Source organism: Pavona decussata, unplaced genomic scaffold, assembly GCF_977016875.1.
Source record: "Pavona decussata unplaced genomic scaffold, jaPavDecu1.1 SCAFFOLD_223, whole genome shotgun sequence".
NCBI lineage: Eukaryota > Metazoa > Cnidaria > Anthozoa > Scleractinia > Agariciidae > Pavona > Pavona decussata.
In genome coordinates, this window is record NW_028145628.1 from 2,185,248 (window position 1) to 2,212,500 (window position 27,253).

Consider the following 27,253-nt stretch of genomic DNA (forward strand, 5'->3'; position numbering starts at 1 on the left):
TTTCATGTTACGTCATCCTCAGAACGAGAACGAGGCATTCCAAGATGGCGCCCAAGGCGATCAGAAAATCAAGCCCTGTTAAAAGCAGATTAGGCGCTGCCGGAGCGTTTGTTATGGACTTTTACAGAAATCCCACAAAATGGTAAGGACTTATCAATGTCTGGGTATTTCTTTCTTTCTTTATTTATCGATATCAGATGACATGCAAATCGCTGTTTGGTTTGGTCACCACGTGCAAAACTTGTGTTAACCGGCATGGCATGATCTGAGACTAGACTTGCAACTTGCATGCCTGCAAAATTAAATCCAAGTAAACTTGCATCCATGGATATTCTGAAGTTCCTATGTTTTTAGTTTAGGCAGTGTAATAGAGGGCCTTGGGCTCTCTATTGGAGAGTGAATGAGGAAAATGTTTCATGATTCATGATTTAAATGGCCTCTCAAATAGCAAGCTAATACAGGCAATGGGTGGTCAGTGTTGTTATATAAATTCATGCAGTACAATGGTTTGAGAGTGAGATAGAAATTCACATTAAAATCCTCTGATCAGATGGGAGATTGTTTCAAACGACTAGACTTTTAGGGATTCCATGGGAATAACGTGTTTCCAATGGATCCGATGGACTCCATCGGACGACTTTCCAATCCTCCTCAAAGTATTGTTTACACTTCCGGTTTCATCTTATGACTAGACTTCCGGTGACTCAAGTGCACTCGACTGTACGTCTGGTTTTATTGCACCACTAGAATCCATTTGACTCCAGGGCTGAGTTGCTCAAACCATTGGTTAAGAGGTATTAAAGGCTATAGGTTGTCATGACATTTAATCTGGGTTAGTGCTAACCATGCTTCGAGCAACTGGGCCCAGGTTTTGTCCACTGGAATCTAGTTGAGAGTATTGTGCAGTTTCAGAAAATATCCATACCCCCCCCAAGGAAGGTTTTTTTATTTTAACCCCCCACCCCCTCGGAATTTCCATTCCAGAGGGTTTATGATGACCCCCCCCCCCCACCCCTCCGGAATTTCCGGGTTTTTAAAACCCTCCTCCCTGAACCCCTCAGAAGTCCAAAATTCATTTAGACTAAGAAAATTGATGACTCGCACTATTACGATCAATTTTTTTTATTATTGAAGCAACATCGATTACCCTAGTTCAGCTATTTACAACACTTCGCTATTTTACTTGTTTATCTCCGTAGAAAAACATTTGCTATTACCGCAAAGAAACCGCAATGAATATAAGTTGCACATTGAATATACGATGCTGGATTTTAATTTATCAAGTAGAATTTTGAAGAACTTTTAAAAACCCAGTCGAAAACTGGCTGCATGCACAAGAATTGAAAGCCACCTTTGTGACCAGTTTCAAAAGGTTCTCCTTTCAATACTTCAAAATTAATTAGTCTGTGGATTCACGTCTCGGTACTGAGATTGTGAATGAAATGAATTCGAGTTTTCAACGTTTTATGTCAGGTTATTATAAAAAAACCGTCGCTGTTTCACGTCCAACGGAATTCAATCTTGAGCAAAATTTGCATACATCGGGAAGTTTCGCATTTGCCCCTCAGAATTTCCATTGACCTTCCGTGGGGGAGGTATGGATATTTTCTGGAACTGCACAATTTGGACATGACTGATGGTTCTAGAAACTAGGTCTGGGAATAGGTATGACTTTTAGAGGCCAGCACTGTGAAAGAGTACGAGGAAAATATTTTGGTCTGAAATAGAGAGAACCGCCACCACCACCACCACCACCACTGAAATTCCAAGGAGAACCCTGCCCCCAGGACCGCAGACAAAAAAAAAGAAATTTATACCTAAGAGGATTTGCAAATGACTGTAGGTGTCTAAATGTCAAGTTATGAGACTTTCCTGGTACAAGACGTATTACCACTCATTTCTCTTCTGAAAGAGTGAAAGGTCAGGAAAAAAAGATAGTTTCTAATCAATCTATATTGGTATGGACAGGGCTGTGAAGTAATTCAGGGGTCATGAACTTAATTTTTCAGTTATGTTTTCCATGTTGCTATTGCTTCAGTACATGTAATCCCTTATGTCTGACGTAGAATCTTCCAGGTCTTTGCTGCCAGAGTGACTTTGCAAGCATGCCAATTGCACTGATGATGATGATTAGCAGCAACTAAATCACAACAATAATTGTTTATTTATAAGAAGCAGGCTTTATAGTGCCAGGGTTTCACAAAATATTAATCCAAGCTCCATCACCCTTCTAACAAATGTTTCTTTTCCTTAGGCAACTAGTAAAGCACACCACAATATTTATCCTTGCTGTCCTTGCAGCACGAGAATTGTCTGACATTGACCTTATGGCTCCTCCTCCTGCTCCTTGATAGGCAAGTTTCACTGTTATCGTCAAATGTTGTTATGCAGTACACACAAACAAGACTTAAGGCTGGTTTTCACTAGCTACGGAGTGGGAGTCGGAGTCGTAAGCGGAGTCGTAAAAGTGCTTATGACCTAGTGAAAATCAAAAATCGTAGTCGTAAGCGGAGTCATAAGCGCGACGGAATCGGAGTCAGAAGAATCAGAACGTTTCCATTTTCTTCAGACTCCGCTTACAACTCCGTCGCTTACGTTCCGCTTAAGCAAAGCTGTTTTCACTAGATCATAAGCTCTACGCTTCTGATTACGACTTCGACTCCAACTCCGACTCCGTCGCTAGTGAAAACCAGCCTTAACTAGCTAAATCATAACATACTCATACATGGATGTGTTAAACTGATTGGTCTGGTGTAGTGGAATTGAAGGGCTTGCAGCATAACTACAGCCATGGACAAAACGGATGAGAAACTGTTAGTCAATCTCCAAATTTGAGCGCTACAATGATATGTCAACAACACAGCCCCCCCCCCCCCTGCCCCCTCATCAATGTTGCTCTGCCGCTGAAAAAAAGGCTGGGTCATCATCCAGCCTTCAGAGCAACATTGAGTTATGGGGAGGGGGGAGTGAAGGTTTGGTACTTTCCAGGCGGTGTTTTGGACTTAACCTAAATTTGAATGAAATTTGAAGTGGTTTTAAGAAGGGATAGAAGAAAGAAAATGATTTTTGGAACACTAACAGACAGTTGATACCCACGGAAGCGCACCCCAGGTTGCTAGTGGACTAACTTGGTATCCGTCCATTAATCATTAACTACACATTCTTATTTTAAAACTTTACTAATTCTTCAATATTTCTTATTTCTCTTAATTTTACCAATCCTTCTAGAAAAACTATCTCCTCCCAAATATACCTAAAAATCACCCCAAAATTCACAAAACACCCCACAACATAGATTTGCGGGATGAACATAGAGTTTTTGGATCGCTTGAAACGTGAACGAGATATTTCCATTAAAGCCATGTAAAGTGGGGTAAAATGGCGTTTATGTTAAGTCCCCCCTTAAGGCTTAGATTGAAATGTATGCAGTTTTCTTAACGAGTTTTGTCCACGATTGTAGATTCAGCAGTTTTTTTGGATGTGGCCTTTAATTCCTCCAGGAAATATCCACCTGGAGCCCATAAAACCAGAATTACACTGTCAAAAATATATATATTTTTGTTTCTCCATGCTTGGGGTGGAAGCAGATATATTATGCATATATTATGTGAAAATTGGTTTGAATGTAATATTGTGGGAGACAGGAAGCATAATCTCCTGAAATTTTTTCTGACAATACGGTTTTTACTGTGTTTTCAACTTTTGCCCAACCTTGCATAGCAAATGCCTATTTTCTCAGGTTATTGGCCTCAAAATTATGCCAAAAGTCAACCCAGCGTAACATGTGTTTCCTTTTTAGATTTGCCACTATTGCAACAGCCTTTTTATTTGATCTGATGTACTTGTAATGGATGACAAATAATCCAATGTTCCAAGAGGAGCTACAGAATGTTGTAGAACTTCTAGTTCCACAGGATTGTATTTCAGTTCAGCGTTTCAAGGATCACTGGTTTTACAAGTGCTCGTGAACTCTAACATTCAACATTTGGATTGAGAAAAAGGCTTCTTGTAATTTTCTTTCTGTTGGAAATCTTTCCCATCAAGTGTGAAATAAAAAGCTGTAAACCTTTTTGTATAGAAACTTGCTGTCCAAGTTATTTGTTCCTGTTACAGATGTCTTCCTTTGCCCATTTGGAACCCCACTAAGCTAAACAAACTGTTCTTTAAATTGCAAAGTTAGCAACCTTTGGCTTCTTGATCTTAAACTTACCACTAGCCCATAAACAACCTCCCAAGTGGGGTATAGAGCAAAGAGAAAAAAAGGATTGTGATGTATTCTTTTTTTTTCTGTATTCATCAATTAAGCTTATTGTGAATGTATGATGAAAAAACAAAAATAGTAAACTTATTAAGCAGGGTTCATACGGGTCATAGAAAACCTGGAAAGTCTTGGAATTTTTACACGGAATGCCCTGCAGGGCAGGCCGTGTCTAGGTTTGGGTCAGGTATCTTTTTTTTTTCTTCGTCGTAGCCACAAATGTGCACATTAATTTATGCATTATAATATGTCCTCCCCTAGTAGGGATGTATTGTTCTGATTGTCTTAAACAGAAGCAGCTCAATCAAAATCTATTATTTAGGCACATATCACAAGAGAGGGGACCCACTCATTCCTTCCTGTGTGACGTCAAATCATCATTTGATTTATTCATTAAACCTACATTAAATTCTGCCCTCTCCCAGAAGGGATCTATTGTTCTGATTGTCTTCAACAAAAGCGGCCCAATCAAAATCCATTATCAGCGCGTATATCGTGAGGGAGGGGACTCACTCATCTCTACCTGTGTGACGTCAAAGCAAATCACCATTTAGAAGGTTGTTTCCGTTCAATGGCGGCCACATGTATGAATTTTTAGACTGATCTGCCATTTCAGAAAGAAAACAAACGTTTTTCAAGCAGTGAATCGAAATAATAACTTCAAAGTAGTATTCGACAGTTTAAACGCCGGAAATTGGAAGAGTTCGCAGCGAAGAAACAACACTTTCACAAACAGATGAAATAATTCAACGCGGAGGAAACCAGACCAGTTCAAGTGGGGGCTATGACGTTATCGTAGAGTTATTTCCGGTATGATTCCCAGTAACACAACGACAAAAATATCACACACTCTCTCTGAATTAAACCATTCAATTATTTCAATTGCGAAGGGAGGATGGTTTTTAAAAATCTGCGAAGCATACAATGGGGAATAAATGGGGCTACATTAAGCATTTCGTGTAAATGCTGATTAAGGGCATCTTGTTTAATTTTGTTTTCCAGGCCTGGAAAGTCATGGAGTTTAATTGTAGGTCATGAAGTCATGTAAACTGATGTTTATGGGAAAAATCACTTAAAAAGCATTCTTTTAGAAAATAAAAAAAAGAAGATGAACAATAATTATTAAAAAAAAAAGGAACCAAGAAACAGATTTTCACTCGGTAGAAATAAACACTGCACATTTAGACACTGTAAAATGTGAACCCTCTGTCACTGAAATCTATAAAAGGTCACAGAAGGTCATGGAATTTTAAAAGCCCAAAGGAGTATGAACCCTGTTAAAGCTCAGTCTTGATAATGAGAAAGATGTATATAGCAGCAAAAACGAACGATAAAAGCCGACATTTCGGAGTGATCATGACTCCATTGTCAAGGGAACTACAGTATGTAACAGATCATGCAAATTACATCATTTAAAGCGATCTTGGCGCTTTAAATTATGTAATTTGCATGATCTGATCTGCACTCCGAAACGTCGGCTTTTATCGTTCATTTTTGCTGCTATATGCTTGAGCAGATCTCTTTTAATATAAAGATGTTGTAGTGAGCAATAATTTGTCACAGGCATGGAACAAGTCCACAATGGGAATCAAATACGCAAACTTCTATGCACTGGTGTTTGGAAGATCCTGAGTTCATTTCCAGTTAGGAACTCCTAATTTTCTTTGTCCTAAGTTTGTGACATTTATTTTGCATCTTTCTATGTATTCAGTCTGACAGCAATTTTCATACTAGCTTAGAGGAAGATATGCAACAGGGTCGCTCTGCATGCAATTATTTTCTCAATTTATGAACTAAATCAATATGCAGAGGAAAGGAGGGTAACAGAGTACTTTTGGAATAATGCTGAAACAGAATCATCAAACAAACTCAGGATAAAAATACTTTTATTGGAAATTCCTAACAACTTGTTGTTACACACCTAGATAAACTATTCTATTCTAAAAACAGTAACATTTTTTTCTTTTTTCATATTTTTCTTTTGTGTGTTTCTTTTCTTTGTGTTGATAAAGCTTATAAACTACGTTCAAAATGTCTCCTACTGTAGTTAATGCGGTCTTTACCCAAATGCTTTTTGGGGAGAAATGCATAAAGAGCCCCAAAAGCCTCTGTGTAGGAGGCTATGGTTAATGTGACTGTTGCCCTTAAATCAGTGTTCTTTAAGTCCAATCATATTTTGTAAGAGTCAAAAATAGAGTCTACTTTCAGGAAGAAGACAGAACAAATCATTGCTTCAACACTGAACTTTCCTAGATTTTTTTTTTCCGATGAAACACTGTGCCTGGTTAACTCTGCATTTTGATGTAACCCAATTCTTGTCCCTTGGGTTCTCATACAGATTCCAAGTTGACAGTACTCTATCCCTCTATGAGGTGGTTGAAACGTGATGTAACGTTTTTTCTGTTAATTTTTCATTTAAAATGTTTCTCAAAATCAATCTTGATAAGGAGTACTCTATCCATGTAATTAATATAGAAAAATTGCTTGTTCCATTTTTGGCTTGGATACTGCAAGCCAACATACAATGCATTTTGCATACAGTTATGAAGGGCACAGCCACTTAGTGTTCTGGTAAGGTCCTGCTTTTATGATTGATTGATTCCTCCAAGACAGACATACTTTAACTCAAGGTAATCCTCAATGCCATATTTAGAGCCTTCTCTTCCCAGGCCAGATTGTTTCCAGCCACCAAAAGGTGCGACCTCTGAGGAAATGATGCCCTCATTGATTCCCACCATACCGACTTCCATAGCTTCTGCAACACGCCAGATCTGACTGATATCTTGTGAGTAGAAATATCCTAGAAGGAGACAAATAATTAATACTACTATGAACTAGCAGAAAAAAAAACTTATTTTGGAGACAATATGCCTGGGGTCAGATTTAAAAAGCCCTCTAAAGTCAAGATGTATCCTAAACATTGTTTACATATTAACAGTTTATCATCAAGGTAATATCACTGTAAGTCATATCAAATCAAATCAAAACTTTAATAATCACTCCTCACAAGGCTTTTCAGTAACTATTTACAATATGAATCACTAATACTAATATCAGTACAAAACCAATAAAATATACTAATATCTACATATCTACTAATTATTGGCTGCTAATCATCTGACAAATTGTCTCTCTTGTTCAGCATTATTGGTTTTCAGAGAACATTTGAAGGCCTTGACTGAGGTGGAGGATTGTAAATCTTCGTCTAAAAGAGTTCCATAGAGAAACTGCTCTATAGGCAAATGTGCGTTGACCGCTACAAGTCTTGTATAAAGGGATATGAAGCTTATTATATTACGAGTTGTGCGATCATGAACAGCTGATCTTTTTTTAAATTTTATACATAAGTAGTCAGGTGCTGAATTGTTTGCGCATTTGTATGCCATGACAGAATCTCTAAATTGGAGCATCTCATTTATTGACAGCCAGTTAAGTTGTTGGAGTAGTGGTGTCACGTGGTCATATTTCTGTGAACCAGCAATGATTCTACAGGCAAAGTTCTGGATAAGTTGCGGCTTTTTTACGTTGTTTTTGGATGTATTAGACCAAACTGACGAGCAATAAAACATTTTACTGAAAGATGATATGATAAGCATCAAAATGTCTTTGTCAAAACTACCTTAGCTGTAGTGTTTCCTCAGCCAGTTTGTTTCTTTTTTCTGCTAAATGTATCTTTGTAATATTTGTTTGTTTGTTTGTTTTTTGATTTTGTTGTCTTGTTCACATGTCAAAGCTAACTAAAATAAAATGATAGAGGAAAAAGTATGGATAACGAATCTTTTGAAATCAGAGACATACCTGCCAGTCCAGCAGAAGTATCATTAGCTACAGCAACAGCTTCCTCTTCAGTCTTGAATCTAATAAGCATTCACAAAAAGAACTATTAATTTGTCACACTTTCCTTTACCACATGTGTAACACTGAGAGACAAGCCGCATGTTTTGTTATGTCTGAATGTAAGAACTATGAGCCAGGCAGCGTCATCAGTCTCCTACCACAACTTGGCTGGCACTCACTCCAAAAGAGACGAGGGACAGATACCTATACTTTGCCTTTTTAAGAAGGGACTTGATAATAGATCTCTCCCGCTCTTAGATTTCCTTGTTAGGCCTTCTTGGAAAACAAGACACATGCATAGTGAACACTGTGTCCCGCCCTATACCTGTACTAACATCTTATAAGTTCAGTTTTCTTCCCCACACAATTCTTATAAATTGGAATTCTCTTCCTCAATGAGCCTTGGACATTGCCGGGGACAGCCAGTTCCGTGAATATCAATGTAGACCACTGGCTGTAGCGGTATATGTTATCTATATGAGGTAGCATCTAAAATAAGAGTGAAGTGAAGAAGCAGCTTTAGGGTAGAATGTAGAAAGGCTGCTACCCTCTACGTAGTCTCCTTCACAACCGTCCTTTGGGCTTTGTCACGCTTGCGTTTCGTCACGCAATGTGCTCCCTCCCCCACCAATTGGAACACATTGTGTGACGAGCCCAAACTATGGCCGCGAGGGAGACTACCCTCCACCTGACATTTACTTGCAGGAAGTCAGTACGTTGATTTAACCAATGCAAGCAGTCACCACTGAGACAATACGCTTGCAATCTATTTTGATTAAAAATGTCTGTACAAGTGTCTTTTGTTTTGCTTGTAATACAAAATAATGAAGGGCTGAGAGCACAACTGTTTTATGCTGAATTTTAGGCTGATTTTTTATTTTGCTCAAAGATATTTGTTTTTGATCGTTACGTTCAGTTTTGTCAGAGAACATTGCTCTGTGGGTTTTTTTCACTGGTTTACGCTCAGGATTGATTTCTACCGGGTAAATGCAACACACCTTTAACAAGATGAGTTGAGACTACTATGGTTGAAACATGACCACTTCTAAATGCTGGGCTAGCAAATTGACTTTGAAAAATCTGAATTTGCAATCACTGGCCATAAAAGGCTCTGAATCTAGTGCTATCAAGGACTCAAAAGGGGCTTACAATGCTGTCCGTAAAATGATAAAATTCGTGGCTATTGTAACACACCTTATCAGGGGAGCTACAGGTCCAAAGGTTTCTTGCTTACAGATGATCATATCACGTGTAACATCTGTCAGAATTGTTGGTTGAAAGAAGTTCCCACCAAGTTCATGCCGCTGACCTCCACGCAGGCATTTGGCACCTTTGGACAAGGCATCCTTGATATGACTTTCAACCTAATGATAAATACCACTAATGAAAAGATTTCTTTGCCATTGTTTGCCAAGATTGCTGAAAGGTCATTCACTTCAATTCAGCTCCCTTGTCATGCTCAGTGCAGGTAAGAAACCTAAAGTAATGTTTAAAAAACAAGCAGGAGTGTTTTATCGGGTTTAAAACCACGAGGTACAGCCGAGTGGTTTGATACCTGATAAAACATGTGCTGCGAGTTTTTCTAATGCCTTCAAAAACATTCCTGGAAAAGCGTGTGTCAATAGAGTTCATAACAATGATGCTTTTGTGAACGTTGGAAATTCGCATACGAGAAAAACATCACATACTAATGAAGAGTGTTTTATCAGGTGATAAAACACCGCATACTAACAAGGAGTGTTTTATCATTAATTTTGATAAAACACCGCATACTAATAAGGAGGAGGTTTATCGATATAAAGCCACTGCACGTGATGCATTGTCGACCATTTGATAGGTCAATGGGCTTATGAATGAGTTTTTGAAGTTAGTTGTAGTTAACCCTTTAACCCTTTAACCCCTAATATCAAAGAACAAATTCTCCTTTCTTGTCCCCATAATCTTCTTATAAATAAAAATACAGGGGAGAGGTTATTAAAATATCACGAAAATACTCCTTAAGTGATCATTTCCTTAATTCTCATGACCTCAGGGGTTGAATAACCATTGAACAGATATTACAAGGAGAAATTTGACGTTGATCACTGTTTACCTATAGGGTAAATTCACACTTCTGGAACAACTATACAGTGAAAATTGTATCGTATAGAATGCTCAGGCCAATTTCTTGAAGCAAACAAACAAACAAAAAAACAGTTTCAGAGATAAAGATTCCACTGTACTGTACTTCAAATTTCAATTATTCATTATACTTTTTCCACAGCTTTTTGATTGATGAGTGGTCCTTGCGTAGACGATGCCTCCATACCATTTCCAACTTTCATTTGCTTGTCCACAGTTTCAGCAAACTTGGATGCAAACTCATCATAAATCTTGTCCTGCACTAGAATTCTATTGGCACAGATACAGGTCTACAAGAAAAAGAAAAAGAATTAAATGTACAGTTTCAGAAAAAATCCATACCCACCCCTTGGAAGGAAATCAGAACACCTAGGGGGATGGGGGTGTTAAAAGACAAAATTTTATAGGCAAAGTATGAAGTTACACTGTAAAAAAATGGGGGGGGGGGGGGTGCATAACAAAAAACCTTCCATTAGGGGGAGTATGGATATTTTCTGGAACTGCAAAAAAAGAGGGAGGATGTTTTTAACCTTACGCCCCTCACCCATTTTTTTTTAAATTTTATTTTGCCACACAACAGAACTTACAACATGGGACATACAAAATTTATTTAGACTTGACTTCTGCCGCTCGTCGGACCAGAGACTAGGAGCGCAGGCTCTTTTTCTGAACAGCAGCTTATAATTGAGCCTACATACAATGATATTTATTACTAAAGTGCAAAGAAAAAGTGGCAAAGAGACCCAAAAGAAACAAGAAAGCCATAAATAATAGATGTAATTAGGCCTCCTCAAGCTAAGTATGAATTGCCAGACAGCTGGGAGTATATTATTTCAAATGGTGCTGAGATAATGACGTGGTGTAAAGTCAATAGCAAAATGATAAACTAAAAGATATCCTAAAAGATTTAATATTATTCATAGTTATTAATTAGATTTATTCAAATTAAGAGAAAAAAGAACTTGAGTTGATGCTTTCATCGTCAAGCAAATTATAAAATTTGGGTTCTTGGGAAAAGACAGAAAAGTTCTGGGCCCAGTTCTTCAAAGCCAGATTAAGCTAATCCTGGATTAACGTGAACTTTGATTCGAGTTTAATTGCTATAATCAACAAAGATTCTTCGAAAAGATTTTTGGCCCTCAGTTTTTACTTAGACTTTTCTTTACCTTTAGCTCGAAATTAGGCTTTACAACCATTTTAAACAAGCGCGATGAAAGCGCCGATTAACTTTTAATCGTGGATTAGCGTTAATCGGCTTTCGAACAACCCGGCCCTGGTTTTTTTTTTTTATGCAGAGTGAATACCTGGGCAGTGTGTCTAAACTTGGCTCCAACTGCTCCACTGACAGCGGCATCAACATTTGCTGAATCAAACACAATGAATGGAGCATGTCCACCCAATTCTAATGACACCCTTTTGATAGGATCAACACATTTTGACATCAAGAGCTAAATGAAAATAAAATACAATTTTTACTAGTTTATAGGGTAGTAGTGATGTGCCAACCAACAATTAGAATGAAAACTTGATGGGAAATTCTCACTGATGTGACGTCAGCTATCAGATGAGTAAACTTATTAATGCATACTGATGGTCATGAAACTGGTGTTACTTAGATGTTAGTTTTTAATAAGTATGTTCCTCATGTTGTATTTTAGGGACTAAAAAAGGCAAATATCATCCACAAATAAATAAAAATAATTATATTATTATCCAGAATGTAGAGGCATGGTCAAAAGAATAGACTGACATAATTTGTATTTACCAAGCTTCTTTGAGTTTTATAAAATGTAATTATCAATAATTCATTGGAGGGACAAGATGATCACTACACGAATCAACATGCAAGCCAGCATTACATTATTATTTTCAATTAATACTTTAATTGAATGTTCAATATTATACATTTTTAAATCATAATGATCTCAAGATGTGTTTATAATACCGGTAATTAAACAATATCATGTCAATTGCCTGTAAATAAATATGATAATTATAATAATTAATGTAATAATTAATTAAAATTAAATTAGTATTATAATAAATTATAACAAATATTATTATAGCAGTAAAAAACGTCCATATGCTATTTACTAATAACATAGTATGATGGGGCACATCTGCGTGGCCCGCTGACTTTTAAGTGAAAAGAAAAAAAAAAAATCTATTTACACATATTAAATAATAAAATCTATATTACAGTTAATAAATAAAATACTCTGGCAGTGTCGACTATTTCTGCCTACATATTGAATACTACAATTATTCTCAGTTATGTTACTACTTTAAAAGTCTGGGAAATATTCAGGGATCCTGATAAAAGTGCCTTTTGCATGTTTTGCAACACTTTCTTGCTCCTGCTTCCCACTAGCCCCTGCATCGTGACATCTAGATCCCTTGACCACGCTCTGAGGACATCCATGATGATGTTATACTGTCGCACTTCATATCCTTGATACTGCTTATTATTATTATTATTATTATTATTATCATTATCATTATCATTATCATTATCATTATCATTATCATTATCATTATCATTATCATTATCATCATCATTATCATTATCATTATTATTATTACTATAATTGTTATTCAGTTATTGAAATAACTACCTTTCCAGTGTATGTAGAACCTGTGAATGATAATTTTGAAACAAGATCACTTCCAAGGATTGCATCTGCAACTTCATCCGCATTTTCGCGGGAACAAGGAACGGTGTTTACAACACCAGGTGGAAACCCAGCCTCCTCAGCCAACTGAAAAGAAACCAGTATCCATGATATCAAAGAACAAATTCTCCTATCTCGTCCCCATACTTTTCTTATAAAAGTACTGTGGAGAAGTTGTTAAAATATCAAGAAAATTTACCTTGGGTGATCATATCCTTAATTCTCATGACCTCAGGGTTGAATAAGCATTGATGTAACAAGGAGAAATTTGATGCTGATCACTGTTAAGGCTTAAAGCTGATGGTTATAATTTTCTGAATAAACGTTCACTCCTCCACATCCCCAGGGTGTTAATTTCAATATTATTATATAAGCGAGAAAGGGCTTTTATTCATTCAAGTAAATAATATTATGATATGCACTTCATGGTAGTTTGAAATATTAATTGAATCTAGACAAATAATAAATAGTTAATAATATTTAGAACCACAGCTCTTAAACTCCAACTTGATTTTAAACAAGAAGTTCCGCTATAAAAGGGCAAGCCCCTCCTTTATTTCGCACCTTTGTGGATGTGAGATGCAAATTTAGACGCCGTTCATTCATGGCAAGTTGTTGACTCAAGCATCCTCTAAAAAAGGTCTCAAAATTTCGTAGTATCACCACAGCAATATAAGATGTCAAGTTCCAATTTGATTAACAGGGTTTATTTTTAAAACGTAGCCAATTTTATCGACAAGAGCCATAGAAATACCAACTTGTTGTTTGTCATTTGTTTACATTCTGATGGTTGACTGACAACTGAAGGTGAGAATGGCCAGGCCAGGCCCCTTCTATACCGGAACTTCCTGTTTAAACTTCAGATCATTATTTGTAGCTACTTGATGGTGCCCTCCCTTACATTAAAGTTTGACCAGTTTCTTGGCAACTGACGCAGATTGATAACTAAAGGGAGGACAACCCTGAAAAGCTAACAGACAAGAGACGTGCTAAAGAAAACAAACAAAATTAAAAAAAAAAATAACATGCTACATAGTAAGTCACAATTAATGTGCTTTATATAATAATAATTATTATTACAGTGTAAAGCTAGAATTGATCAAAGTTCTATAATTTATTATGTTGTGTACTCATGGTTTAAATTTGTTTTATTTTTCTTCAAAAATTTTCAAACAACAAAAAAAATTTTCCTTTGTCTTGGGTCAAAACAAAGGGAAATATAAGCCAAACTGTTTTATAACCTTTCAAATTTAAACCACGACACAGCATATACATTCAGTTAGGTTATGATTTCATCTACTCATATTTTTGAAATATTACAAGCTGCCATCAGTAACAATATGACTGTTTATCACTACTTGTTACCTTTTGCAAAGCCAAAGCAGTATAAGGTGTTTCCTCTGACGGCTTGATTATCACTGTACATCCAGCAGCAAGTGCTGCGGCAGCTTTACGAGTGATCATTGCAACAGGGAAGTTCCACTGCAAATGTACAAGAAATTTTAATACTTTTAGATGAGTAACTACTATCTTAAGTTCTGTTCATTGTAAGATTTAACTGTCAGCCTTTTTGTAGTGTCACTTTGAATTACCAAAAACATGTTTGCATTCATGGAAACGTTAAAATAATTTGATTCAGTTTAGTTAACAATTACCCTGCTAGTATACAGAAACTTTTCTTAATTATCTTTGGCTGCAGATGGCCAGGATGGGAATGCCCCAAGTTTTTCAAGTTTTTCCTGTGTATTTTGGGGAAAAATCGCAATTAATAAAACTGATTATTGTTTGTGCTTCCAGGAGAAGTCACTTAATATTATCTTCTTGGTGCTAAGAGCAATATGATGTTAGAGGAGGGGGAGCCTTTCAAAATTTCAGCGGTTTTGGCCAAAGCACAGATAAATCTTTGTGACAGTGCCCCTTTAAGTAACAGATTGTAACTTTCACAGCTGCTGCTACTCTTTCTGTCAAATTGGACGGGGACAAAAGGAATATAGCTTTAGACAACTTCATTGGTTTAAGAATAAAAATTAGCGATATGAGTTTTGTGCAACATTTTGGTGGCGCCATTACATCATTTTCAAGTGACAAAAATAAAGTTCAAACAGTCTAATGTATGCAGTGAGAGGTGTGAGGTGATAAAGCATTTTTATTTGTCTAAACAAATAGTTTACGCGGATGGAATCTGATTGCATGTTCAGGTTCATTGATTTCACTGGAATACAGCGCCTAGCTAGAGCACAAATTCAGCTATGATACATACTGGCGTCCAAAGAGCCGCAACCCCAACAGGCTGTTTAAGAACGAACAGTCTTCGTGAAGGGCTTGGAGAAGAGATGACATCACCACACACTCTTTTGGCCTCCTCTGAAAACCACTCAACATAGGATGCTCCATATTTGACTTCACCTTTAGCTTCAAACAAAGGTTTTCCTTGCTCCATGGTGAGTAACTCTGCCAGCTCTCCTTCATGTTGCATAATGAGGTTATACCAATTCCGTAGCCTCTTGCTACGTTCCTACAGATAGAATTCAGTAAACAGACTGGTATCTTGATGAACGACACCGGCATTAACTATCTGATAATATAGATGAAGATCAGGCATAATAATTATAAATAAAAATAATAATAATAATAATAATAATAATAATAATAATAATAATAATAATAATAATATTTTTAAATAATAATAATAATCCCTTTATTAACATAATCCAAGCAAATTGTTATTTACAAGTTAAAAGTAGAAAAAAGAACTATTAACACCTATTCACCTTTCATTTCGATTAAAAAAGAGACTATTTTCAAGCACAATTTTTTAAAAAGGAAAAACAAATGTCATAAAGTTACAATCTTATTTGTAATAATAATAATAATAATAATAATAATAATAATAATTTTTTAAAATAAAATGATAACTTTATTATTTACAAGAATAAAATCTACTAGATACAGTTTGATTCTATTACAACCTGAGTGATTTTACAGTTTGCTGTCATAATAATAATAATAATAATAATAATAATAATAATAATAATAATAATAATAATAATAATAATAATAATAACAATAGGAGTAGTAGTAGTAATAATAACAATAATAACTCTTCTGGGAACAGCACAAATTCTTGGAAAGGTTCTTTGAACTTTAGCAAATCGAATGTGGTTTGGCGTTGTCTGTACTCTTATCGACAACGATATTCGTCATCACAGTGGTCAAAATGTTGTGTGCCTCATGAGTCCACAACAAATTTTGACCACTGTGATGATGAATATCGTTGTCGATAAGAGTACAGACAACGCTAAACCACATTCGATTTGTTTTTTACCACAATATCAACGTCAAAGAAAATTTTTACAACTGTCAAAATTTCCGCGCACTGATTGACGCGAGCAGCGTTGTCTAGACTCTTATCGACAACGGAAAATTAGCCAATCAGATTGCGAGATTAGAAACAATTGTGGTAAAAAATAATATTAATTGAACTCTTTAGCTAGTACCTGAGGACCATGATTTGGCCCCAGTGCTTAAGAAAAAAAATCAAAAAGCTAGCAATAATAATAATAATGATAATATCAGTTCTCCTAGTTTCTTAATTTTGAGTTTAAATTGTTGAAATGGTTTGGAGGTTGGTGAACTCTGGAAACCTGGCACATGTTGTACTTGTGAATTCTACTGTTGGCGATCAATAAGCTACAATCAAGAACAAAAGGTCTTGGGACAAATGTTACAAAGTCCTCCTAATTTAGTGTGACTGACCAAGCTGATCTTACTAACCCCACCCCTCCCCCCGAGACAACGATAAAACCAGAAGTCATTTTTATTACACGGGCTCAACATTGTAAGAGGGGTGGGGGTCGGGGAAGGGACACTTATTGTCTCCGCGTACCGTAAGTTCTGTCGTGTGCCCAGCGAAACATCGTAAATGTGAATTTGTCCCAACCCTTTTGTCCTTGATTGTAGCTTAGCCTTAGCTTAATATCGTTTAGGTATTTGAAAATAAAAACGCATCGATGTGCATGACGTCCTTGACATACATTGGCTGTTGCATTCTTCCATGATTTGAATGCTTCATAAGCCTGAGTGACGGCCTCCTCAGCATCTTTCCTCCCCATACTAGACACTTTGCCAATTTCTTCACCAGTAGCAGGATTGTAGACTGCAAATTTTGCGTCGCAGTCCTTCCATCTTCCCCCAACATATCCAGAGCTTCGCAAAAACGCCATCCCTCGTACAAACTGCAGTCTCATGCACGGCAACCCAGCTCTCATTTTATGCGCAAGAACGTAGGCCCGTATTAATATCTAACTCCATTAAACCGAATAAGAGACCGAATGTAAATAAATCCTCGGTCTGTCCGCCATCTTGGAAATGCACCACAATTCCTTTCAGTCGTGCAAATTTTTTTTTATGAAAGACTGGACCGAGTAATCTCGTTTCCATGGTGAGAATCACCACAAAATGGCGGACTCGATTAATTGAAAGTAACTTGTTGACTTCATCGTCCAAATCATGACTTCCCTAAAGAACTGTGATCCGCAGTTGAGAAGATACCTGCTTGGGCACCGTCTTCCAGATGTTTTTGAGGTAAGAGAATCAAATATTTTACAAGATTTTCCCGCACTTTTTCAGCACAACTGATGTTGTTTTGAATTGCAATTGCTTACCTGCTGAGTTCTCCAAAGCCTCCAAAGAAAAGAATTATACACCTCTTCGTGCAAATCTGTCATTATCATGGGGGATTTCAATGTAGATCTCATTGATTCTAATTGTGCACATAACTTTCTTTGCACGTTGTAAAGCTGTACGTTTAATTTTTGTTATCCCGACAAATTATAAGGCTAGCCTATTTTACCAGACCAGCTGCCCGGGGCCGTCCGGCTAGTCAGAACATACATATTTTGGTGCCAGAGCAAAAATCTTGGCACGGTCACTACCTCAACAGGCAGCAGTCAGTCACCGGTCCTTGGCATGGGTACTGGTCTGAACAGGATTTGCCATCTCTCCCTGTGATTTTGTTGATAAAATGACAGGGGATAAATGGATGAGCAAGGAAACAATAAATTACTCGAGCATAATGTATTATAAGTACGTAAATTATGATCATCCGGGTGAGTGTAGTCCTGAGAAGGACTGTTTGTGGTGACTTTGACTGACGTTTCGACAACCTGAGCGGAAGTCATCTTCAGAGTCAAGTGAATTGTGGAACGTCAGTAGGTGGTATATACGTCTCTGGTTGTTAACCTGATTGGTCAACGAAGTCCAGATGTTATTGGTCGTTTGTCAGTGAGCCGTGATGTTATTGGCTGTGAAGACTGTAAAAAGTGATTGGTGCGTTTCGATCCGTCTTTTGTTAGTCAAAAAGTCCGTGGGTCTATTGTTTGTAAAATGTCTATTGTTTGTCTGTTTCGTTGTTGTTGTCAATAAGTCGTTTGTATGGTGCAGGTAGTTGTAGGCAACGGTTGAGTGGCGTTTGTTCTAAGTTAGTAAACCAGCTTTCTAGAGTGAGTCGTTGATAGTAATTTGTACAGTAGGTAATGCACTTGGCAGAGTCCCAGTCGATTCTGTGTTTCGTTTGTAAATGGTGCTCAGCAATGTGATTGTTGATATCACCATTTCTAGTTGCTCGTTTGTGTTCAGTCAGTCGTACGTTTAAATTTCTGCCGGTCTCACCAATATAAGTGGCCTGGCAGTCGCAGCATTTGATCTTGTAAACTGCTCCCTGTCTGCGGTTCGGTTCGTCTTTGTCCTTTACTTTCGTCAGTAGTTGTCGTAAAGTGGTTATAGGTTTGTGAGCTACACGGATATTGTAGGGTTGTAGAATCCGTGCGATAGTCTCAGAAGTGCCCCTTACGTAAGGTATAGTTACGGTAGTTACGGGAGTCGCGTCGTTGTTTGTGACGTTAGGTTCAGTGTTCTTGTAAGTGTTACGTCTAACAAAGTCCTTGTTGTAGTTGTTCTTGTTGAAAACATTGTCTAAGTAGTTGTTTTCGTCTGCGAGTCGGTCAGGTGAGTCACAAACTAGTTGTGCTCGCCTGGTTAAGGTCTGTATAGTCGTTGCTTTGTGAGAAGTAGGGTTGTAGGATGACTGGTCTAGTAGTCTGTCAGTATGTGTTGGTTTCCTGTAAACCGTAGTACTTAGTTTGTTGTCGTTGTTGTTACGGGTAACTAAGCAGTCTAGAAAAGGTATTTTACCATTTTCTTCGATCTCCTTAGTAAACTGTATGTCAGGGTTCTGTCTGTTAAGGTGTTCGTGAAAATCGTCGATTTCGTCTTCGTGTACTGCTGTAAAGGTGTCGTCTACGTACCGTAACCAGAGCGGTAGTGTCCGTTTGTAGGTTGCTAGGGCTTGTTCCTCGATGTTCTGCATGACAATTTCTGCTACAACAACAGAAACTGGTGAGCCCATAGCTGTTCCGTGTAACTGTTTGTAGTGCTTTCCGTTGTACTGGAAGTACGTGGACGTTAAGCAGAGGTTCAGTAGGTCCATTAAGTCATCTGTAGGCAGTGGCAGTTTTGTCGTGGAGTTCTCGATGGCGGTAGCAGTACAGTCTAGAGCCAGTTGAAGTGGAATACTGGTGAACAGTGATTTCACATCAAAAGACACAAGTTTGTAGTCGTCAGGTATTTGTACCGTCTTGATAGCGTCAATAAAGGTCTCCGTAGACTGCAGTTTGTGTCGGGATTCGTTTGTCAACGGTTTCAGTATAGTAGTCAAGTATTTGGATAGTTCGTAAGTCGGGGATTCACAGAACGAGACTATGGGTCGCATGGGTATGTTAGGTTTGTGTAGTTTTGGTAGTCCGTAGAGTTTAGGTGGTTGCGGTACGCGGCACCTCAGTCTGTTGTAACGTTGTATGTCAATAACGTTAGCTTTCTTAAGGTCAAGTAGTTTACTGTTAAGTTTACGTTGAAGTGATGGCGTCGGGTCTCGTTTCAGTTGTTCAGTTTCAGTTTCAGTTTCAGTTGTTTTACTAACTTAGAACAAACGCCACTCAACCGTTGCCTACAACTACCTGCACCATACAAACGACTTATTGACAACAACAACGAAACAGACAAACAATAGACATTTTACAAACAATAGACCCACGGACTTTTTGACTAACAAAAGACGGATCGAAACGCACCAATCACTTTTTACAGTCTTCACAGCCAATAACATCACGGCTCACTGACAAACGACCAATAACATCTGGACTTCGTTGACCAATCAGGTTAACAACCAGAGACGTATATACCACCTACTGACGTTCCACAATTCACTTGACTCTGAAGATGACTTCCGCTCAGGTTGTCGAAACGTCAGTCAAAGTCACCACAAACAGTCCTTCTCAGGACTACACTCACCCGGATGATCATAATTTACGTACTTATGACATGACTCCTGGGTTCAAACCATTTACAATAATGTATTAATCAGTAAATGACACAGGCATACTCAGAAAAAATCTGAGTGCTCCTATCAGGAGTCGAACCTTAGACCTTCTGATTACTAGTTCGGATGCTCTACCACTGAGCTACAGGAGACCCGTGGGAGCTAAGGCCATTAAACTTGGTTCATGGGACAAACATCCTGCATACTGCTAGGTTTGGAATGCCGTGTGTGGCATACGCACAATGGAAATAATGTGATGGAATATGTTAAGCCTGGTGAATAAATGAGAATCGTGTATTAATCAGTAAATAACACAGGCATACTGTATGCCTGTGTCATTTACTGATTACCTGTATGCCTGTCATTTACTTGGGCACCTGACAGAGTCTAAACAATGTCCCTTTCTGTTCCTGGGCAGTGGGTGCTGGCACAGGCATGTAATCCGAACAGGGCCTTAGACAAACCAACTCTTGTTCATGGCAACTCTGGAACTTTGTTCAATAATATTCCCAATAGCCCTAACAAGACTTTTCCCAGTGGTAATTCAAGAAAGCCATAAAGGCTTATTAAGCAGCCAAATCTTTCCCCCACTGTACACCTCTCAGATGTTTTAACCTTTTCCCTGGCGAGATTGAGCTCATTGAATAGTTTGAGTCGCTTCTCCCGCCCCCTTCTCTTGCCAGAAAAGAATAATTGTTTGCTTCAGGAATGTCAGTGTCTCATCAAAGGTAGCCCAAGCTCAGTATCTGAATACAAGGAAATTTACTTCAGAAATAGAGCCATAAATATCGAATTAAATTTCCACTGTCATCAATCTTCAAATGCATTTGGCTTTTTCAGCTGAGGCTGGTAAGTACCCATGTTTGGCTTTGCTGCAACTTTTTGAGGGTTTCTGAAATAAAATCTCACAAGTACTGCCAAAAGTCACCTGAAATTTGCCATGTGAAAACCCTCTTGCTTAGCTTTTCACATAGCTGTTTTTTTCCCTTAATTTTCAAAAACATTTAAAAGAATTTTTAATTATTTTTATTTAGTTATTATTTTTTTTGAAATTGGTTTGGAGCCTTTGGAGTGCTTAGCTTAGGTAAAAAGAAAAAAAAAACAATTTTTCTCCACCATGACCGGGACTCAGACTTGCCACCACCAGATCGCCATGTTTTGGCCGAGCCAAACCTGGAGGTCTGGGTCTGGGTAGCACTCAAAAATGTCAGCCATCTCCTTCCCCCTTCCCCCCCCCCCCATCCCCCCCAAAACCCACAGGGGTATAGGGGTAGTAGACAGCTGACATTTCAGACTATCTTGGGCAGGTGATCGGCACAAAAAATACATAAAAAGGAAAAAAAGAATATAAAAAAATAATGGGTATTACAACTAGATGGGGCATGTCACATATGTGACGGCGGCTTAATTATTTCTGACTAAAGAGATCAGTATCCTCAGGGCTGTGTAACGGTTCATAACAGGGAACTGTCTCAGATTGACTGGAATGAATAATCTGCATAAATTTTTGTCATTGCTCTGTAGTAAATTTAACTAACTTATCGATAAGAATGCACTGTATCAAAATGATCTCTAAAAGAAAATAAGAACACTTGTCTAAGCCATGGAAAACGAAAGGAAAACGAGCCTTAAAGATAAAAATATGTTATTTTATTCAAATTACAGAGTAAAAAACAAGTTTTGTTGGAATACAATCCTCTCTTAAACACAAGCCAGTATAAAACTATACTTTTGTCTATCATTCCATCACATCACAAATATTCCATCACATTATTCCATTGTGCATATACTATCATTCTTACTTTAACTTAAACTAATATGAATCTAGGACCTTGAGAAGGTACATGCATCCATGAATTAATATTATTAGTCACAGAGAGAAAGGCTCTAAAACTATTTAGCATACCTCAGTAACCGACTATCGCCTAACGCGCAATCTGATTGGCTACACAGGTGCCGTCTATCGATCGGTAGACGACAGTTTGTCAGAGCGCGCGCGATTTAGCATGCATCATTGCACAAATATATCAAATTAATGAAATAAAAAGATTTTTTCTGCTTGATAGATCGGTCTAAAACAATTAGACGGCTCGCTCTCGGTTTCTATCGCCTTTGATAGTTATTAGCCGATAGAAACCTCGAGCTCGCCGTATAATTGTTAAATATGCATTTAGGAAAGGACATTATTCCACATTGATGCACATGGTACCCCCCTCCCCCCTCACTTAGATGCCTTCTTTACCAGTTTTCCTTCCAGTGATTGTTCTTGATGTCCAAGGAGTGTCCCACATTCTTCCTGTGTTCCCCCACGGCCATTAATGAAGCTCTACTGGTATTGTTGTGCTTCTTGAGCCTGGTTCCAAAGGCTCTTCACTTTACAATAATTTTGTAGAGAAATTCAATTCAATTTACAAGAAAACAAGTTTTACTATTAGTTTGTGCACATACACAATGACGATGATGAACATGCATGAATGGCATCACAGATCACTACGTGACTGCATCTAGACTGTATTTTTGTCCTTCAAGTTCTTTTTATCAACTAACATAAAGTCTGAAATAGTTACCTTGAGATTTCACTTCCTATTTTGTTGACTGTTAAAACAAATTATACTTACAGGTATATACATATTGAAAACCAGTTTTGTGAGTATATTCTAAGAGGATTCAAATTGAACCTTGCTGGCAGTGAACCAACATAACGTGAACATTGGGGTTTGCAATTGAGCATCCGAGCTGACTGTGCAGGCTTGTATCTCCCCCCCCCCCCCCCTTTTTGCCCCACCCCACCATAGTGCAGCAGCTATTTGAGTCCTCTTCCGAAAAGGAGTTGACAACAAGGCTTAAGCCAGAAGGGCGTCCTCTGGTTGCCCAATTCACTTGATCCTTCAAGAATGTTCATCCTTCACCCTTCAGAATGTTTTCATGAATGTTCATCCTTCATCCTTCAGAATGTTTTCAAGAAAAATGCCTCATGGATGCCCAACTTTCATTTTCTAGCTAAAGGCCTGGTTGACGATATTTGGAACATTTAAGTACATTCTGATATCCTACCTTAGCGGTAGCACCCTTGCAATAAATATTTCCATATTACTGTACATGTTTGCATCAAGCAGTGGAAATGAATTTCCAGGAAGAATATATATAAATTAAGAGGGAAGCTGACATCCCCAATGTTGCAAAGAAGTCAAAAGGATGCATTATTGAAAAAAAAAAAAACTTGAACAGTTTACAATATTTATATGTGACTGTGGTTGACCAAAACAAGACTTCCTGTCCTCACAAAGGAAGACATCTAATACATCGCACACATTACTGCCAAATGTTGTATGTGTTGGGTGTAAACATGCTACACATTCAATGAGACTAAAGACAAAAGCCATTTGATTAGAACTATCTCTCTCTTAACTTGGCAAGTTCATCTGGGCCAAAGGTGAAGCCTTCATGAACATAGTGGCTTATTGCTGCCAGAGGTCATCCCAGTGTCTGTAACATTCAGTGGCTAGAAGTATTGTTTATCCTTCTGGATGGGATGCTGGTCCATCAGAAGTAACCCCTAGCCTTCCCCCGTCCCCTCCCCAGCGCTACATCAAATTTCCCTGAGAGCTCAGGGGCAACCATCTAAATACTCGTACGGTTTAAGTGGAGAGAAGCAATGTGAAAGTGTCTTCATCATCATCATCATCATCATCATCATCATCATCATCATCATCATCATCATCATCATCATCTCAATTAGGTCAGTAAAAGCCGGTTAGGCAACACACCAACCACTTACAAAATGTAAAAGTAAAAATTACATGCCACAATAAGTAGAATACAGAATAAAAAATTAACTATACAAATTGACACGTTCTTATTAAGCAAATGAACTAAGGTAATTCTTGAATTCGACAAAAGATGTAATATCAGGCATATCAGGGAGGAGTTGATTCCAGTCTGTAGCAGTTCTTGGGAAAAAAGAATTTGAACACGCCTTTCTTACAGTAAACTCACTGTTTATCTAAAATCCAACATGTTTACATTGGGTCACTGTGACTCCCTCACTGGCCGGCTCATTTGTGACTCACAAAATCCCATCTTGAATCAGAATACTTTTCAACAGAATGTGATTTGTGTGAAGTTCTTTCTCAAAGTAGGTGATCTGTGGAGGAAACCACTGCAGCAAATCCTCAAAGGATTTGGTAAATTTGCAATGTTGCCCATCATTTCTGCTGCACTTTATTGCAATGTACAAAATGATGCTCACTGGAGCAACAAGCAGGTCTCTTTCACCAAGAACTGCAGCAAAGTTAGAATCCACACTCTTGAATTTTTCTCTTTCATTTGTTGTTATGACAACACCACATGACCAGTGGCACACGTCATGGAGATACCGAGGATCAGAACACACGCTGTCGCATTCTTGAGCGCATAAATCAAATGCCTTCTCTTTGTCACCACTAGTGTAATACAAGATGGATTTGCATGCACTAGTTAGTATGCCCCCATCCTCAAAACCAGACGGATGGGTTAATGTCGCTGCTTTTGAGATCCAATTTTCTGCTTGAGTGAGTAATTCATGATGCTCTTCTGTACTCAAGTTACATTTTGATAACGCCATTTGTTGATAAACGTCACCAAGTGCAAGAAACAGAAGCTTCTCATAGGAACTTGTAAAACTGAGATCAGTAATGACCTGTGGTAAATCTTCCAAGACCATCTGGGCTGTTGAGTCAATTTTACCACTGTCTACTCTTTTATAGAGAAAATATTTGAGCTCCTGTAAGATCTCTGTCAGATGCATTGATTCATAGTAATTCTCATTGTTTTTATGATGAGAGGCCTTGTTGTGGGAAGTAACTTTCGCTAGTTGAGTTTCAGCATTGCTGGGAGAATCTGAATTCTTCAAGATCAGATATAGTGTCACAAAGTCTTTGCTGCACTTGAAAGTGGCATCTGCAAGTTCAGACTGCAACAGAGACAATGGCAGATCATTCATTATTGATTCAATCTTGGATACAACACCTTCTCTTTGCTCATGACTCAGATGGTCCATCATGTTATTTGAAGGTACAAAATAATTTGGACATATTCCACTTGTGACATATGACAACAGTTCTCTTATCACTGCAGCAATGCACTCCAGCATTGTTCCTTTGTCCCAGAAACTTTCCGACATTCTTTCAGACAGCCAAAATATAGCTGTCTTGATGAAATACGAGCAAATCACATTTGGCTCCGTATCAAGATTTTCTTTGCACAAAGCTTTAACAGCGATATAGCATTTAGTCTTAACATCGTTCCAAGAACGCACTAAAGTTTTTTCAGCAAGTGAGAAAGACAATCTCCATTCTTTACCACGATCTGCACTCTGTGGATGACCCACTCCAACGTATAAACACCCTTGAGACAAGATCGATTCGATCATTTCTTGACCAGGTTTGTTCGATTTCCTCACTCGAGTTGCAAATTCCATGGCGATTTCGGGCCACTCGTAACAAGGCACAGCACACACAAAATCTTCATTGTTTTTTTCATCTGTTAAAGCGGGACCGTGTTCGGTCAGTTCTTCGAAAAAATCATCACCTTCACCCTCATCTGAATCCGAATTCATCATAAAAGCTTTAACAACATCGTTCCTAAGAAATCCTTCGTTTTGTTTCAACTTCAAGTCCTCATTTTCGATGTCTAACGAATCGCAACGTAAATGCACAAATCCTGGACGCACGTGAATTGCATTAAAATAAGGGCTTTCTTTTCCTTTCTCAGTGGTGTTTGTAGAGCTGTCAATAACTCTTAAATTGTGGTTTACAAACATGAAATCATCATCACTCGCTCGGTCAATGCCTTCTGCACGGCTTCCAGTGTAGTGCATAGTTACTGGCGTTTGTATTCCATCTTCAGGCTTGTTGTACAAGTACTCTCGGAAGTCACAGCCAAATCTAACAGGCTGACAGCCAGTTAGGAACCCGGATAGTATAAAATCTATTGTCTCGTTCAATGCGGGAGAGGAGGGCGGCAGACATTGGGGAAGAAAAGTCGAACTTTCTGCTTCCTCGTCCGCCATTTTTGTTGGTGTCCAGTTTCAACTCATTTCCAGTCCCCCCCTCACTCCCGTGCACTGAGGTTTTGGGGACGAGGACGAGGATGGCAATTGGTCGCCAGGAGAGACTCTGGGGTACTGGAATTTTATTACCGCAGGATTTCTGCAGTGAAACAATGTAAACTGTTATGGGACAGCCAATCATTTTTTTTTTAATTCTTCAGAGTCTCTCCCGGCGACCAACCGTTGGCCAAAGAGCCTGAGGACTCTGGGCACAAGATTGCGAGGATGGCGGATATTGCGTGCTTGCGCCTTTGTTTCAACAGGTTCTAGTTACTGCGCAGACGTTCTGCACATCTCACGATACTCGGGTTTCCTATGGGTGGTGCTTACTAATACATTTACATTAATTTTACATTCACCATATTACAAGCATTCCCTCTCTACAAGGCTTACATGCCCGGATTCGGTCAGGTTCGTGAAGGTTCTTAGTGTTTCAGCTCATGGACCCCACTCTTAAAAACATTAAGACTTGGGGCTGTGGCTAATGTGGTGGGCAAACTGTTCCACAGCTTTATAATTCTAGCTAAAAAGCTGTACTGAAGATAGTGTGAAGGGGAAATGTCCACTTGGGTTCCAGTAACAAGCGGCGTACCTCAAGGATCCGTGATTGAACCTATACAATTTGTAGTATATATAAATGATCTGCCAGCTAAATTACAGTCCAACTAATACAGGGACAGTTTTGCGCAGTTTAAAACGATGCGGAGAAAGCAGAGATAGCATTTAGTTTAACTTGAAAAACGGTGGCCAACATTTTTTCAAGTTTACCTCAGTTTGTTTGAAAGTTTGATTTATAATGTTCAGTAATCGTTCTTATTTGTTATGTAGCCATGCATGATTTCAATTCCTACAGGAAACGTTGCCACGATGTTTTATGTGTTGCGTTATGCTTTGTTTGCAAT

General features: G+C 38.2%; 3 protein-coding genes and 2 long non-coding RNA genes across 5 annotated transcripts in view; 2 read left to right on the forward strand and 3 right to left on the reverse strand.

Moving 5' to 3' along the window:
- The window catches only part of LOC146459109 (uncharacterized), a 76,217-nt gene that overhangs the window by 36,761 nt on the left and 12,203 nt on the right, over positions 1-27,253 (reverse strand). The window lies entirely within an intron of this gene.
- On the forward strand, positions 2-4,081 carry LOC146459113 (uncharacterized). The gene is made up of 3 exons (XR_014858081.1): positions 2-142; positions 2,255-2,354; positions 3,800-4,081. It is a non-coding gene; the product is annotated as an uncharacterized LOC146459113 (long non-coding RNA).
- LOC146459114 (uncharacterized) lies at positions 3,887-26,322 on the reverse strand. Its single transcript, XM_085090050.1, has 2 exons — positions 24,942-26,322; positions 3,887-4,020 (listed from the first exon to the last, which is right to left on the reverse strand). Exons 1-2 carry the CDS (start codon positions 26,310-26,312, stop codon positions 3,979-3,981), a joined length of 1,413 nt encoding a protein of 470 aa, XP_084946176.1. The 5' UTR covers positions 26,313-26,322; the 3' UTR covers positions 3,887-3,978.
- Positions 6,128-17,268, reverse strand: LOC146459115 (succinate-semialdehyde dehydrogenase, mitochondrial-like). The gene is made up of 9 exons (XM_085090048.1): positions 16,923-17,268; positions 15,149-15,403; positions 14,254-14,370; positions 12,832-12,975; positions 11,521-11,664; positions 10,348-10,506; positions 9,290-9,459; positions 8,057-8,115; positions 6,128-7,058 (listed from the first exon to the last, which is right to left on the reverse strand). The coding sequence occupies exons 1-9, from the start codon at positions 17,154-17,156 to the stop codon at positions 6,844-6,846; spliced, it is 1,497 nt and encodes a 498-aa protein (XP_084946174.1). The 5' UTR covers positions 17,157-17,268; the 3' UTR covers positions 6,128-6,843.
- LOC146459116 (F-box and leucine-rich repeat protein 13-like) overlaps positions 17,317-27,253 on the forward strand; it is a 39,039-nt gene continuing 29,102 nt past the window's right edge. Inside the window, exon 1 of the mRNA XM_085090042.1 lies at positions 17,317-17,472. Within this exon, the coding sequence (XP_084946168.1) occupies positions 17,398-17,472 (75 nt within the window). The 5' untranslated portion in view covers positions 17,317-17,397. The remainder of the gene's footprint in view (positions 17,473-27,253) is intronic.

Bases quoted from the DNA above. Each gene is read 5' to 3' on its own strand.
- LOC146459115 (XM_085090048.1), bottom strand. From the start codon at position 17,156: ATGAGAGCTGGGTTGCCGTGCATGAGACTGCAGTTTGTACGAGGGATG. The intron at 15,404-16,922 runs GTATGTCAAGGA...TTCTATCTGTAG, and splicing joins GGAAGAATGCAACAGCCAAT to GAACGTAGCAAGAGGCTACG. The intron at 14,371-15,148 runs GTATGTATCATA...GTACATTTGCAG, and splicing joins TTGCGGCTCTTTGGACGCCA to TGGAACTTCCCTGTTGCAAT.
- LOC146459114 (XM_085090050.1), bottom strand. From the start codon at position 26,312: ATGGCGGACGAGGAAGCAGAAAGTTCGACTTTTCTTCCCCAATGTCTG. The intron at 4,021-24,941 runs GTCATTACTGAT...GATTTCCAACAG, and splicing joins TCTTGGAAGATTTACCACAG to AAAGAAAATTACAAGAAGCC.